The sequence below is a fragment of the Bactrocera neohumeralis genome, chromosome 6, assembly GCF_024586455.1.
Source record: "Bactrocera neohumeralis isolate Rockhampton chromosome 6, APGP_CSIRO_Bneo_wtdbg2-racon-allhic-juicebox.fasta_v2, whole genome shotgun sequence".
NCBI lineage: Eukaryota > Metazoa > Arthropoda > Insecta > Diptera > Tephritidae > Bactrocera > Bactrocera neohumeralis.
The window spans coordinates 14,215,891-14,231,473 of NC_065923.1; the positions used below are offsets into that span (position 1 = coordinate 14,215,891).

General features: G+C 35.7%; 1 protein-coding gene across 1 annotated transcript in view; it reads left to right on the plus strand.

The window, feature by feature from the left end:
• Positions 1 to 11,654, plus strand: part of LOC126761567 (uncharacterized) — a 51,153-nt gene extending 39,499 nt beyond the window's left edge. Inside the window, 3 exon segments of the mRNA XM_050477871.1 lie at positions 3,682 to 3,844; positions 9,314 to 9,416; positions 10,747 to 11,654. Of these exon segments, the coding sequence (XP_050333828.1) occupies positions 3,682 to 3,844; positions 9,314 to 9,416; positions 10,747 to 10,908 (428 nt within the window). The 3' untranslated portion in view covers positions 10,909 to 11,654.
• The last annotated feature ends 3,929 nt before the right edge of the window (positions 11,655 to 15,583 follow it).

The following is a 15,583-nucleotide window of genomic DNA, read 5'->3' on the forward strand; positions in this document are numbered from 1 at the left end:
CACACCTTTCGAAAGCCCAAATGTTCGGTCAAAATGCGATAAATCGATGTTTTGGAGATGTTCAATTCCATTTCCATGAATTTCAATATGATTTCGGCTGATTTTTGATGAATTCACACACAGTTTCGATGGAATTTCCGGTGATCACGGATTTTGATTGGCCCACATGTTGATCGTCATTTATGTCCTCACGACCACTTTGAAAACGTTGAAACCACTCATCGGCAATCATCGCCATAAATTTGTTTCATCAATTGAAATGTATATATTACGTTTCGGTAATAGTTTTAATGTTGGCTCTTTGTTCGAAGGTCATTTTCGCACCGATAACACAAACATACTGACACTTAAAACGCAATAACTTCTCTTCCAATCAATGAATTGTCACTACACAATCTATAAAGATGGAAAGAAGAAAACTATGTCAAGGGAAATGGTTGCATAGACTTGATCAATGTCAAGACCTATTCAAGATGATCTGCACATACAAGTCTACCTTGGTTATTTTCTGATGACTTTTAGCAAAGTAGGCTCAACAGATTCAAGCGACTTTTTCAGTGGCACACTATCAATGCATAACTTTTACTGATGAAAACCTTTTCACTGCTGAAGAACTTTTTAATATTCAGAACTACAAAATCTACAAAAAAAATCAAAGACGCAAAAAGAGTTATTCCAAAGTTTCAAAGTGACCACCATCTTGCTGTCGATGGTTTGGTGGGGAGTCTCCTATAAATGCGTTCACTTCTGTAAACTGAGGAATAAGTGTACCAGCTGGATGTTTTGGAAGGAGTGATAAAGCAGTTAAGCAAAACTCTCTTTGACGGAGAACATTGAATCTTCCAGTTCCAGCACACAAGACAAAAACCACCCAGTAGTAGAGCAAAAGTTATATATAGAGTTGGACTATTGAATACTCCACAGAAATATGAAGTCACAAAAAAGTTTTTGGTTCCGAGCAGCGTCAAATCAATATCAATAAAAGCTGTGTCTCCAAAGGTTAAAAAGTGCGTAGAAAAAAGGTTAGAATTGTGACAGAACCTGATATATGTACTAAAATATTTCCTGATCTCATCAGTAGAAAAACGCTTTCTCGTTGCTTTAAGATTTCAATTAATTTATTTTGAATCATGCTGGCAACTCTCTTGAGCGTACTCCCCTCTGTTGCCTTACATACTACTCACGAGATAATTAAATTAAACTTACATACACACAAGCATAAATGCGTATTTTACCATACCGACTGTACATTTTGCGCACACACGTACTTACATACAAACAAAAATATATGAAAACATTTGTAAATATGTATATATTACATGCTTGCTAGGGCAAAAGAAGAGCAGCCCAGCAAGTATCTAAGTAGCTGCTAGCTTGCCTTCAGCAAAGTTTTTTAAATTTTCTATTTTCACCAAGCTTCTATTTCGGAATGCCAAGGGGAATTTATCGTATATACATACATATCTACAAATTTTGGCTTAATTTTTCCGCATGCTAATTCGGTTTTCTGCTATGAGCCAAGATATGCTGCAACTTCTATTTGGTGTATATCTGAATAGATGTGTGTACATGTGTATCTATGTGTGTCTATTTGGTTGCGTTGTAGTAGCAGCGAGTAAGTGCAGTAAGCGTGCGATTGTATGTGCTTTTCTATTAGTTATCTGCTATGAACATGAAGCAGTCGTAGATGCAAACACTTATATATTCATATGTATGTATGTGTGTAGTTCCCAGAATTAGCACATTTGCACCCTTGTCTATATATATATGCTCATTTGTTACATATATTTGGTTCATTGAAACCGCATACTTGCACCACAATGCAAATGTATTAGAATCCGAATTTGGTTTACCCTTGGGTTACCACCATTCTTTGTGCATTTTACACCCAGCATGCTGTTAGAGAGTACCAAGGTACTAACCAATTCTTAAAAATGAGCAAATATATATTTTCAAGTAAATGAATGAAACTGTCTAAAGCTCTGAATATTCAGTAATTTGCTACATCGATGGCTTGGATGTCCATTTACTAGATTTCTAGAAGACGATCAAAACGCTTTCTATATCACTGGTATGTTTCACTATTAGCTTTCTTTGAATTTTTAGTTGAAGAAACATATAAAGATTTTTTGGGCACTTTTATTTGTTAAATGAAGTATGAAACGCTGTATATTTCCTTTCTTATTCCTTTTTTGGTAGTAAAATCTTATTATTGGTTTCAGTCATACTTAAAGCCGGCACAATATGTGTTTTAACACGCGTAGGTTTTTGAGATATGGCTCTGAAATTTTGCACACATCTTTTTCTCTTCAAGAGACTACTCATTTATAGGAATTGCCGTTATCGGACCACTATAACATAATGCTGCCATACAAACTGAACGATCGGAATCAATTTCTTGTACAGAAACTTTTTTATTTGATGAGATATCGTCACGAAATTTAACATGGATGAAAACCGAAAGCAACGCTACCATCCACAAGCAAATCGTTTAGATCGGAGCACTATAGCATATAGCCGCCATACAAACTGAGCGATTTAACTCAAGTCCTTGAATGAAAAACTTTTTTATTTGACAAAATATCTTCACAAAATTTGACACATATTATTGTCCATAATAATTCTACAGTATCTGAATCTGATATTGAGATCGGACGACTATAGCATATAGCTACCATACAAACTGACCTATCTAAATGAAGTCCTTGTATGAAAAACTTTTTTATTTCACAAGTTATCTTCACTAAATTCAACATTTTTCATTGCTCAAGTCAATGCTATATGCTCTGCACAGATTGCTCAGATCGAACCCAGATCAAATATGTTATATGTCATACAAACTGACTTTATAGTGAGTGACTTAAACATACGCTGGGAATAACATAATTTAGCATATATTTACATTTCTATAATGATTATATTAATTTTTCTTTGCTATTTTTTATGATACATAGAAACCTACTAGCAACTTTGGATTTAGATGTGCTAAAACGAGCAAAATAAAAACCAAAGTATGCTTGCTTACATGCAGCCAGTTTCAGTATGTACATTGTATATATACACTGGAGCGTGTGTATGTGTGCTATGTTATTGCAAGTGAAATGTGAGGCGCGCAAAAGAGAATGAATCTAATATTCCTTTGTAATTATTGTAACACACACCAGGCATTGCGGTTTGCTAGATAATTGCTAAAGTAAATATGCAAAGCACACATACAAGCACACCCACCAACACATACACATACTCATCACACATTCACCCCAGCATACATATCATGTTGCTTTAGGTTTTTAAATATAGTACGCACATACACTCTGCTCTACATTTCTACTCCCATACTTTGCATGCGCATGTTACTCATACGCCCTGTTGCGCTGCACTGCTCTGTGGCCGCAAGGGACGTGTGCATTTCGAAGTGCTATTATTAAGGTTTATTATTATTTTAGTTAAATTAGCAAACCTTTTGCACACCAAATTCATTGCAAGTGTTTTTTCTCTGCCCTCCCTTCCCTCAATTTCTCTGCTTTTTCTATGCTTTTTTACTGCTGTTTTTTTTGTCATTTTGGATTTCATTTCATTTGGACGGCACATTTATTTTGAATATTTATTTATATGCATCGCTTTTTTCCCAAATTTTTATCAAATTAATATTCTTGTTTGTTTCTGCGTTCTTGTTTTTAGAGTTCGCTTTCCATGTTGATGTGGCAACGGCGTATAAAATCATCGCCGACACATTTAGCGAGAAGGAAATTTGCGAACTAACGGAAATACAACTGTTTCCGCCGCAGAAAATGGTCAGCATCGTGCAGAAGGGTTCACCATTGCGCAAAGTTATTACATATGGGTAAGTGAGCATTGTTTTGAGTGTATATGCTATATGTATTTATGCTCGAATGACTCTGCGTGGCTGTTGCGTGAGTAATATTATTTTCCATATAATTTTGGAAATGATCTACATGTTTGCGTTTTGCAGTGTTTTTAGATTGTTTGTGAAATTTTTGAAATCATTAAAATCATAAAAAAATATTATAAAATATAACGCTAAAAGTATTGAACTCAGTATAAGGTGGGGTAGAGAAGCCGTAAGCCATAGTGGCTTTATCCTCTGCACTCGATTTTTCGAAGATATATTTTCAGTGTGAAAAATGCCTCAAGAACTGAGGGAGCATGGCTAAATCGACTCAGCTATCATCAATATCAATTCAAAGTTCTTTATTCCCGTGAAAGCACATTCGATGAGGTTGGATTTTAATTATTTTGCATGGCCACCACGAGCACTCTTGCAGAAGTATAGACGTTGAACACAATTTTTGTCGGTTTTCAAGTATAAATCGGCTGACACTGCTGCAATTTCATCTTCGATATTCGTACAAATTTCGTCAATCGTCGCTGGCTTGTTAGCACAGACCAAAGGAAATAGTCTAACGTCGTCAAATCCGATAACAAAGGTGCCCAATTGACTGGGCCAGTTCGTGAGATAACACGTGCACCAAACTTGGTTTTCAGTAAATCGATTGTGACATTCGCTGTGTGGCTTGTGGCACCATCCTGTTGAAACCACATATTGTCCAAGTCCATATTATCCAATTCGGGCCAAAAATATTTGGTTAGCATTTAGCGGTAGCGATTCCCACTAACAGTAACGTGCCTGCCTTGATCATCATGGAAGAAGTACGGCCCCATGACGCCGATGGCCCATAAACCGCACCAAACCTTAATTTTTTCGGGATGCAATGGAATACGTCTGGATTGCTGCCTGACCAGTAACGCATATTTTGATTATTGACGAAGCCATTCAGCCAGAAATGAGCCTCATCGCTGAAGATGATTTTTTGATGAAAATCCGGATAATTTTCAAGTTTTTGCTCAGCCCAATTCATGAACATACAACGATTCTGGTAGTCAAGCGGCTTCAGTTCTTGAGTAAATTTGATCTTGTAAGGATGTGGGCCAAGATCTTTTCGCAAAATTTGTCACAACGACGTCACAGAGATGCCCATTATAACCACTGACTCCGAATTTCAATAATTTCGACTCGTTGTTCGATGATGAAATAGCAAGCCCTATTGAAGAGAAATATCGAAAGAGCGGGAAAAATATGGCGTCATTTGCTGCCCCTATTCTACATTGAAAAACCCGTTACTAACTCTATAGGGTTTTCGTTACAGGGTACGAAAAATAGAATATCGTGAACAAACCCTGTTTAAAATAAAATATTTTAATTTAATTTTTTTTAATATTTAAAACTTTACCTTTTGCAGTCCAGCCGTTAAATGTCTCTTAAGCTCGAGCATTGGGAGTCATTGCAGCATTTCATGACCCACTGCGCACGCTCGCATTCCGCTGAATTCAATTTAACAATATTTTGAAGGCGAGAGTTTAAGGGTAGCTGCTATATGATGACCCATACTATATTACTAAGATCGTTTTTGTTAGAAGTGGTACCCTTTATGGTCTACCATCCAACAACACTATCCCAAAGTAACTTTGTGGTATGATCCTTGCTTCTCGTGTTCCAAGACCGGATGTATTCCTCTGGAACCTCCATTGATTCAAACAACTCAGTTGAATGGTCTAGGTCAGCTTAGGGGAATTGTGTTCCTAACTGAGCCCGAGAGAACCAACTCATCTGCCTCATCGCTTCTTTATTTACGATATGACTGGGTACTCAAAAAATAATATGCGAATTTCCTGCTGACAGTCGAGTTATTGGCTGTTTGCATATCCTAACCCAGTAAGACTTAGTATTAGCGCTGTAGCATTAATTTCCGCTTGGCTGTCAACTAGAAAGTTTATGGACTTGCTGGTTAGAGCATAAGCCTACTTGCCACCCTCTGTAATACCAATACTTTTGGTGTGAAAAACTGAATTGAAGTCAGTTAGTTTGAATATATCTTCTGTGTACGGTTTACTAAAGCAGTCGGGCGCTATTTTCTTATTTCACCCCTTGATCGGTCGGTGAATTTTTAAATTTCGCCGATTGCAACTGTCGATCACACAACGAGTCGTTTATCAGTAGCCATAGGATGTTATATTTTGACTCGACTTGGAAGTGAATATATTGAATAGACATATTAAATGAAATCTAAACATTTCCAATTTTTCGGTTGGACCATGATATAAAGGCATTTGTCGAAGGCTTGAGGCCTAAATGTATGCTTTCTAAAGTTCTTTGTGCTAAGAAGCTTTGAACAAAAGTATGTATATCTGCATGTATATTGCCACTATTTTCACATAAATATTGTTTGAATATTTTTTAAATATCTCTGCTCAAATCAATTCAAATTTATTCTCATAAAACGAACCTCTTTGTGAAACACTTTTCTTATCAACTCCCTGAAGTATGCTACATTTTTATACTTTTATTCTACTGCAAGTTATTGGACATTGAATTTACATAGCTTAAGTTTTCCCCGAACAGCACACATTTGCTCGCTTCACCAGTTCCCTTTAATATTTCTTTTTTGCCATCTCCTTTTACCATCATTTTTCTGCAGAAAGAAAGTACACACTCCTGCGTTGTAATATCCAAAGAAACAATAAAATTGAGTTAAAAGTTAAAAGTGCTGCGGTCATGGCACATCCTTTCATAAGCAAAACACACACACACATACATATATACAACACGCACTTGCAAGCAGTTTGTCTCTTTCAAAAGTATTTGCTGTCAGACCACTGATAGCAATAAACAGCACACCGATGACTGCAAGCCATGCACCAAATATGCAACTTGTTGTGACGCATAAAGCAACAACAACATCACCAACAAACATAGCAACAACAGCAGAATAATTGCGAAAATTATGAGGAGACAATATTGTGTGTGTTGGCAACACTGTGTGCTGCTTTGAAATATGTCCGCCAAGCCAAGCGAGGTGCAGTGTGCAATAAATAAGAAAAATTTGCTGAACTTTGCAGAAAGTAAAGAGAAATGGTCAGCAGGTAAATGCAAAATGCTCAGTGTCGTTTGTTCTGACTGTGTGTGTGTGTTTAAAATGGTGTGAGTGTGTGGCAGTTGTGAATGGTGTGGTTGCAAGTGTGCGCAGCTACTAAGTGCTGCATTTGCTAATGTATGCATATGTATTTATTTATTCGCATTTTATGCAGCAGCCCAGTCATATCTACGTGGCATACTTCTAGGGGCTTATAACTCTTGATAGCGATGTCAAGTCACAGCAAAGCGCCGGAAGGCCAAATTTTGTTTTTGAATTTTAGGGACTTCAGGCAGCAACAAATTTTATAAATGAGCACAATTCTAAATACTTATAATTTCACCTTTTTCTAAAATATGTATAGCTTATTCTTTCATTTAACTCTCCATGTTTATCTGTTCGCAATGAATTATTTCTTTCCAGGAGAAGTTAAGTATGTCAGTGCCTTCAAACTAACTCCAAAATAATTGCTGCACAATCTATCTTATTGCAATACGAATTTTGGTTGCTTGGTTATCAAACTTCAAGTTTTAGTTTCCGAAACTCAGGTCAAAAATATTTTCCTTTACTTCTCTAAGCAGTCAAGTGTTTATTACCGGTTAAAATCTCTCATATATCCTGCCACAAATCCTCCGAAATTTGTTTGTAATTCCTAACACTAGAAAATTTAGGGAACAACTGTCGGTTTGTGTGTGTGCGTGCGATAAGATTTATTACATTTGCTCATTGAAAAACTGGATAATTGTTCTGCCCGAGTGGGATACATGCACATGTGTTAGTTATACGTGATGTTATAGCATTATGTATGCTTGGGTGCTTGTATATTTGTATTTGTGTGAAGGCAGTTTTATGGAAGATATGTCATGTTCTTGACAAGGGAATGCAAAAGAATTAATACGTTGTGAGAATGGAATATGAGGAGCATTTAAGTAAACTTACACACATGTTTACGGTAGATTTATTCATACCAACGTATAAGCTAAAAATGCATACATATGTATGTATGATGGCAAATATAAGTATGTAGTAAAAAGTACATATGTACGTATATGTATACATACATATGTACATATTTATATAGCTATTAAGCAAATGAAAATATGAATATTAAATATTTAAGTTAAGTTAAGTCAAATCAAACTAAGTTAAGTTAATTTCAGTTCAGTTGAGTTGAGTTAAGTTATGTTCAGCTTAGTTCGGTTAAGTTAAGTTAAGTTAAGTTAAGTTAAGTTAAGTTAAGTTAAGTTAAGTTAAGTTAAGTTAAGTTAAGTTAAGTTAAGTTAAGTTAAGTTAAGTTAAGTTAAGTTAAGTTAAGTTAAGTTAAGTTAAGTTAAGTTAAGTTAAGTTAAGTTAAGTTAAGTTAAGTTAAGTTAAGTTAAGTTAAGTTAAGTTAAGTTAAGTTAAGTTAAGTTAAGTTTAGTTAAGTTAAGTTAGTTAAGTTAAGTTAAGTTAAGTTAAGTTAAGTTTAAGTTAAGTTAAGTTAAAAGTTAAGTTAGGTTAAGTATAAGTTATTTTAAGTTAATTTCATTTGTTGTAAGTTAAGTTTAAGTTTCTGTAAATTAGGGTGCTTTAAGTTGAATTAAGCTACATTAAGTTTAAGTTAAGTTACGTAACGATTGAGTTAAGTTTCGGTAAAGTTTAAGTTAAGTTTAAGTTGTCTTGCGTTAAGTTTTAATTAATTTTCAGTTAAGTTTAAGCTAGGTTCCGTTTAATTTTAAGTTAAGTGTAAGTTTATTTTAAGTTAATTTCATGTTGTGTGTAAGTTAGGTTTAAGTTCCTTTAAGTGTAAATTATGTTAAGTTGAATTTAAGTTGTCATAAGTTGTGTTAAGTATATGCGAAGTACTATACTTTTTCGAAACTCGAAAACCGATTTTAGTTCCCAATGTGGCTATATTTATATATTTTACATAATAGTCATATGCCTACATACAAGTACTTAAACGTTTGAGTAAACAACCTACATCCACAATATATTCATAAGCAGTTGCCACATATGGCAGCAGTCCGAAGTGAAATTAGTATGAGTGAGCAAGTAATATCATACCTGCCTGTGAATTCCCCAATGAAATATGAATCTGAATGAAAATTAATGCAAGTTTGATTGTCGTAAGCATAGGCATTACACAACACACACACACACCACTTAATTTGGCGTTAGAAATGCGAGCAGCTGTGTAACATGATGTTTGAAATTTAGGTGAGCGCATATGCGCCACTTGGGCTGATTGTAGTGGGAGTTGCGTGTCGAAAAAGTAGAAAAAATCGGATAACTTTATATGGCCTGAAAAAGTTTACTGCAATATGTTTAATAAAATTTTATTATTAAAATTGAATTTATTAAATTTTTTTTAGATTGTTTTTGTTTTTTTTTTTTTCAAGTTTGCGGCGTGTTACCGAATCGGGTCTAATGGATTACCAGCGCAAAGTTTGGCACTCACCAAAACCGCGCTGTGTTAAACAAATACATACGGACGATTTGAGGGTGAGTCAAATTGGAAAGGTGATAGATAAATCAAGTTGAATAAATAGAAAGTTGGCGGAGGCAAGTATATGACAAATTGCAAAGAAATTAGAAAGAAATATAGAAAAGGTGAGGATTTTTACTATATCTCTGACTTCTCCACGCAGTCCCCATTCCAAATCAAAATTATTTTCCATGCAACTTTTGTTGCTTAACGGTTTCTAGTGATGCTGAATATGGTTCGGTAACCTGCAATAAACCTCTAACTGCCGTCTCCCTCGCTTTTCATAATAAATAGAGTTGAGTTAAATTAAATTAAGTTAATTTTCGGTAAAGTTAAAGTTCAGCTTAAGTTGTTTTGAGTTAAGTATAAATTAAGTTTAAGTTAAATTAAGTTTAAGTTAAGTTTATGTTAGGTGTCGGCTAATATCCGTTAAGTTAAAGTTCAGTTTTGCTACAATTTAAGTTAAGTTACGATAAGATAAGTTTGAGCTGCCTTAAGTTAAGTTTAAAATACGTTAATTTAAGCTGAGTTAAGTTAAAGTTAAGTTACCTTACGATTAAGTTAAGTTCCGGTAAATATTAAGTTAGGGAAACTTAAGTTAGGTTAAGTTAAGTTTAAGTTACGTTAAGTTAAGTTGAGTTAAATTACGTTAATTTTAAGTTAACTTTCATTACGATTAAATTAAGTTTCGGTAAAGTTTAAGTTAAGTTTAAGTTGTCTTGCGTTAAGTTTAAATTAAGTTTAAGATAAGTTTCGCGTTTAATTTTAAGTTAAGTATAAGCTTATTTTAGTTAAGTTCAAGTTGAGTGTAAGTTAAGTTTAAGTTCCCTTAAGTGTAAATTATGTTAAGTTAAGTTCATTTAAATATGTGCGAAGTACCATAATTTTCATTGCTGTAACAATTGTAATTGAAAGCATTTCTTATTCAAAACTAGCGAGATTCCATTAATATTCAGAGTATCAGAGAGAACTGACTTCATTTCTTTCGGGACAGTAGTCATGCAAGTCCCCTTACTGTCTTTGGTGCCTGAAAATTTGGTCAACTTAAGGATCGAATTCCCGGTCAAGATGGAGATTGCTCGAATTATTGCATATATGGTGCAAAACTTCTGTATGTGATACCCTGTATATTCCTAAATTGAAATTGATACTTTTCACTAAAATAATATAAAAATCGCTTTAGGTTACTACGTACGTATATATATACACACCGTCTAAGTAAGGACATATTTGAATATAAGCGCAAAATTATGCCACTAAATATTTTCCATACTTGCTACTCATAATATCTCTACTCCTTGTTCTTCTTTCATATGCGCGCACACACACACACTTTACCATGGGCAGGTCGACTTGCAAACCTTCGCATCAGCACTTTTGGTTCTTATCTTCGGCTGTGCAGTTAGTTTACTGGCACTCAGCATCGAGATTATACAACATAAATTATGGCAACGCTACCGAGCCGAGGAGGAGGACGACGACGACGAAGAGACTGTGGAGCAAAATTGAGGCTGCGGAGTTGTGGCCACTGCTAGCTGCCAGCCTGTCTGCCCCAACAGTGACAACCCACACGGGTGATACTTTGCGGCGCCGCACACGCTCTAAGTACACTACCTGAGCCAATGACACTTAAACGAGATACTAAACGCCAGCACACGGCTTACACGGCGCAGGAAGACACAGCTAAACACCTTCACACCACACACATTTGCATAGCGCACAACTGGCGCTTACTCGACTGGGTGTGCGTGTGTTGTGTGCAACATTATCTGAGCGACAGTCGTTGTTGCTACTGCAACATGTCAGTGGTGTAGGTTGTCACGTTGCTGTGGCCATATTAACCACACACACACACCCACAACCATATGCACTCGTACTTGGTTCTAAACGGTTGCCTCGACAGCTAATGCACACATACATACACACACCTACACGTTAGTTAATGCATTTACACCGTTGCCGTCACCGACACCGGCACTGCTGCTGACACTAATGCATGCACCGGCTTTGGCAGCTACACCGGTAGCACCGGCGCCGACACTGACTGAGTTACCGTCACGGCCGCTGACATTGACGTGTTGGACACTGAGACAATATGGTTAATTGCATATTTTTAGCTACACAAAATGTTGGCGCACAACAGCAGCCAACGGTAATTCAATCTGCTTGGCGTATTAAATTTTCTAGCTCTTAATAAGCCGACTCATATTTTGAGTGGAAAATGAATAAATTTGTCACTTGTGTTTCATAACGAAAAAAAATTGTATTTAATTTTTGACTGTTTGGAAGCCGGATTATCTGGAGAGAGGTAATGCCATGGAAAAACTATCTTTTATGAATTAGTTGAATTGGTTAGCTTATATTGTAGCTGCAGGTCGTAACCAGCTGCTAATCTGAAAAACTTGTATGAAGATTTAAGCGTTGCTTTCGATAATAACTGCTCAATTGAAAATTCCACGGCGTGATACTTACTTTAGTTTACATTAGTTTGTGAATTATAACTGGTGATCAAAGTAGAGATACGTTTTTCGACATCATTTTTTTGACAGATCACGTATTAGTCAAGCTGTCGTTTTATTTTCCATCATGGAAAGATCTACGCCTGAGCAACGTTTAAAAATCGTTCAACTTCATTACGAAAATTCACGTTCTGTAAAGTGTCGCGCGCTTCGCTCAACTTATGGTTAACATAATCGTCCGATTGAGTGTACTATTCGCAACACCATAACCCATCTTGAGAACCAACATTAATTTTTGGATAGTATTCGACTGAATGGACCACGTTCAGCACGCAGTGAAAAAAATATAGCAGCTGAGAGTGTACACGAAGACCGTGGGAAGTCGATTTGACACCGTTTACATCAGCTTGGACTGACGGATGGAACGACTTGGCACATTTTACATCGAGATCTTAAATTAAAAGCGTACAACTTTGAGCAAGAACTGAAGCCGCTCGACCTTCCCAAGCGACATCGCTTCGCTCTATGGGCTCTTGAAAAGCTCCAAGAAGATTCGACGTATTCGAGCCAAATTTTGTTCAGTGATGAGGCCCAATTCTGACTCAATGGGTATGTAATCAGCAAAATTACCGAATTGGGGACGAAGAGCAACCTGTAGATATTAAGTTTAGTGTGGTTTGTGGGCCAGTACAATCATTGGTCGACATATTTTCAAAAAAGATGCCGATTCCCTTTTCGGTGGTTATTTGATGCCTGAAAAATCGAAATAAAGCATAACTATTTTTCTGCTCTATGCTAATTTTGATCCAAAGTTATCATAATTAGTATTTTTTTCTATGAAAATCTTCAACGTATGCGTAAGTTTTCTTAATGAAATTAAGGGAGAATACGTGATCACATTCGGATTTACTGCTAAAAATTGTTCCTGTTACTCCAGATTAACCTTGATACTTTGACCCATAAAGAGATTCTTCTCTTTATTTCGATCTTGTGCTAGCCTCTCGATTTTGTTCCACCTTTTCTTGCCCTTAGATAGTTCTGAGTCCAAATATCTTCTCCAGGTTAGAGCAGATTGGCCTCTCCGTTGGCTGCCTTTTGGATTCAATTCGATAGCGTTCCGGATAATTGTGTCTGGATCTCGTCTCAAAACACGCCTAATTACTTTTGAGAATTTCGTTTCACCGGGTTGTTTGGCTTGTGCTTGACCATAGGTCCGTATTAGGAAGGATGTAGGGCCAGAAATATGGCCAATATGTGTGTAAAGACTTACAGCTTTTGGATGTCAGATGCTCTGGATTACATGTTTCGCAACTATATAGAAGTGCGAACAAGAGTGGAAATCAGAAGTGGTTAAGTAGGCTGACACCCTGTCAATGTTAAACCCATCTCATCGACGAAATTACAGTAAAGAAGGTTGGATTATCCTACAGCATATATAACATATTCTTTATTTTAGGTTAAAATAGATTGCAGAAGGTCCAGTCCTCATGTATACAGTACATTCTAATGATTTTCGATCGTTTGGTTGACTTTATGTCATATAAATCAGTCAATGTCGAGGCTATCTTTTAATATCTGAATTGAAAGAAGATAGTATGGTGTCTTCAAATATCTATGGTATACATATTGTTGAATAACATTGATAGATTGTCTAAAATAGACGAATTGCTGAAGGAGTGAGGTGCATAACAATATTGTTACCAGTTCAAAAAAGAATGCATGTCGATAGAAAATCGTTATTTTTTACTTTAGTAAGATGTCATATAGTTTATCTTGTATTCGGGAGACGCGGCATATCTTGCGAACATTAAGGAATGATTTCGAAACTCAGAGACTAACTGCAAAGGTCATCGTTCCATAGAATTATTGTGGGGATTGGTGACTGACCACTATGGTTGACTAACTGGCTTGACTTGGAGCTCCTTTTATAAAAATGGGAGAGAGAGTGTTAGAGAGAGGGTATATGCGGCAGAAAGAGAGAGGGAGATAGAAAGATTGTGAGAATATTTCATAAAATTTTGTGAGCCAAACTCAGTCAAACATTTTCAATATAAGAATGCGATCTTTAACTAAATTGTTGACAGTTGCTTCAATTCTAACACAACAGAAGAGCAGAAATTTTGGATTTTAGCGAAGTACAAACTTAAAATTTAATTCTTGAGGAAAAAATTTAATAACACTTAGTTGCTCTACATATTATGTATATTGTCAAGGCTTAAAGGCAAATATGCTTTTATATGTCACCATAACTTGCAAGCAGAAAATCATTATCGATACATTTTGTACTTTGCTGCAAAGAGGATTGCAACATTTGCATGTGTGTACTTGCAAAAGAAATAACGGAAAGTAAGCAGGTGTTGCCGACATCTGTCGCTTGTGTGTGTGTGCGTAAACTTGTTGTGACATAAGTTTAAACACATGTTCGGAGAAATTGCATGGACTTGCAGGTGACAAGAGGCTTCCGAGGCTACCGTATAGAGGTCAACAAGTCCAATTCACTGGGGCATATGCGTATGCAATGTGTTGACAATTTAAAATGTGAATTAAATTTAAATATTTAAAAATGCAATTACCACATACAAATTAACATGTCAGCACATTTGCTTGCCACGCAGCGCACAAACGAACAGACGAACAACAAAATGATGCAAGGAGCAGCCAATATCAACGTGCAAACAAATATAAACATGTGTAAATAGAGACATATAATATGAAATTATTCAGACACAGTTGTATACACACACACTACTGCATGTGTCTGTGTGTGGCTGTGAAGTAAACGAGATGGGAGTTTGTGTTGCTGCAAGCAAATGCCAAGCAGTAAATTGTGTGAGCTCTGAACTATTGCGGAACTCATTACTTTTGATTGAGTTTCGAATAATTCGCGATGGGATGAACCGATTTGAAGCTTTCACATGACTTTTCTAGATATAATGGGTGTTAATGACAAAGTGATTAAAAGTTTTGATAGTAATTTCGATTTTTTAAACTATATATGTATATATATTATTTTGCATAAAACGACTTCTTATGGGAAGCCGAAATTTTTTTAAAAAATCCATATTTTGACTAGCCCTAAAATCTTTAACTGCATTCATCTATTATAAAATTACCTTTTTTGGTTTTCGTATTCGGAATAATTTTACACCGAAATATCTTCCTAACCGTCAGCCAGCTTTTTTCGGAGGTCCTCGCGGAATTCGTCTACGGAATCGAGGGAATCCAAAAATTTTCAAAATATTAAACAATAATAGAACAATTCCGTGAATGTAATACAATGTATGTATATATAATTAGATATAATTCCGTAAAACGAAAATAAATAAAGGAAATTTACTGTCCTTTACAAACAGCATTAAATACCGACTGATTCATTTTGTCTCCACTTTACAATTAGTTACAAGGTATTTGGTACTGAAATAGTTACTTCCATGCAGGTTTTTAGCCGTATACGAGATTCGGATCAAATCAGTCACTAAAACTAGTTCATATTTATTTGCAAGGTAAGTAGTTCGGAATTAGTTATATTTGTTGATTAAGTTAAGAGCTTTTTCCACGCTCAATTGTAAAATAACTAACCTACATTATTTACTTTTGACACTAGTTCACAGCTACTTGCAGGGTATGTAGTTCAAGAGTAGTTATTGATATTGTTAAAAATTACTTTTGCTTTAAACTGAATCAAATACTAAAATACTAACTGATCCACATTATGTATTTTTGAC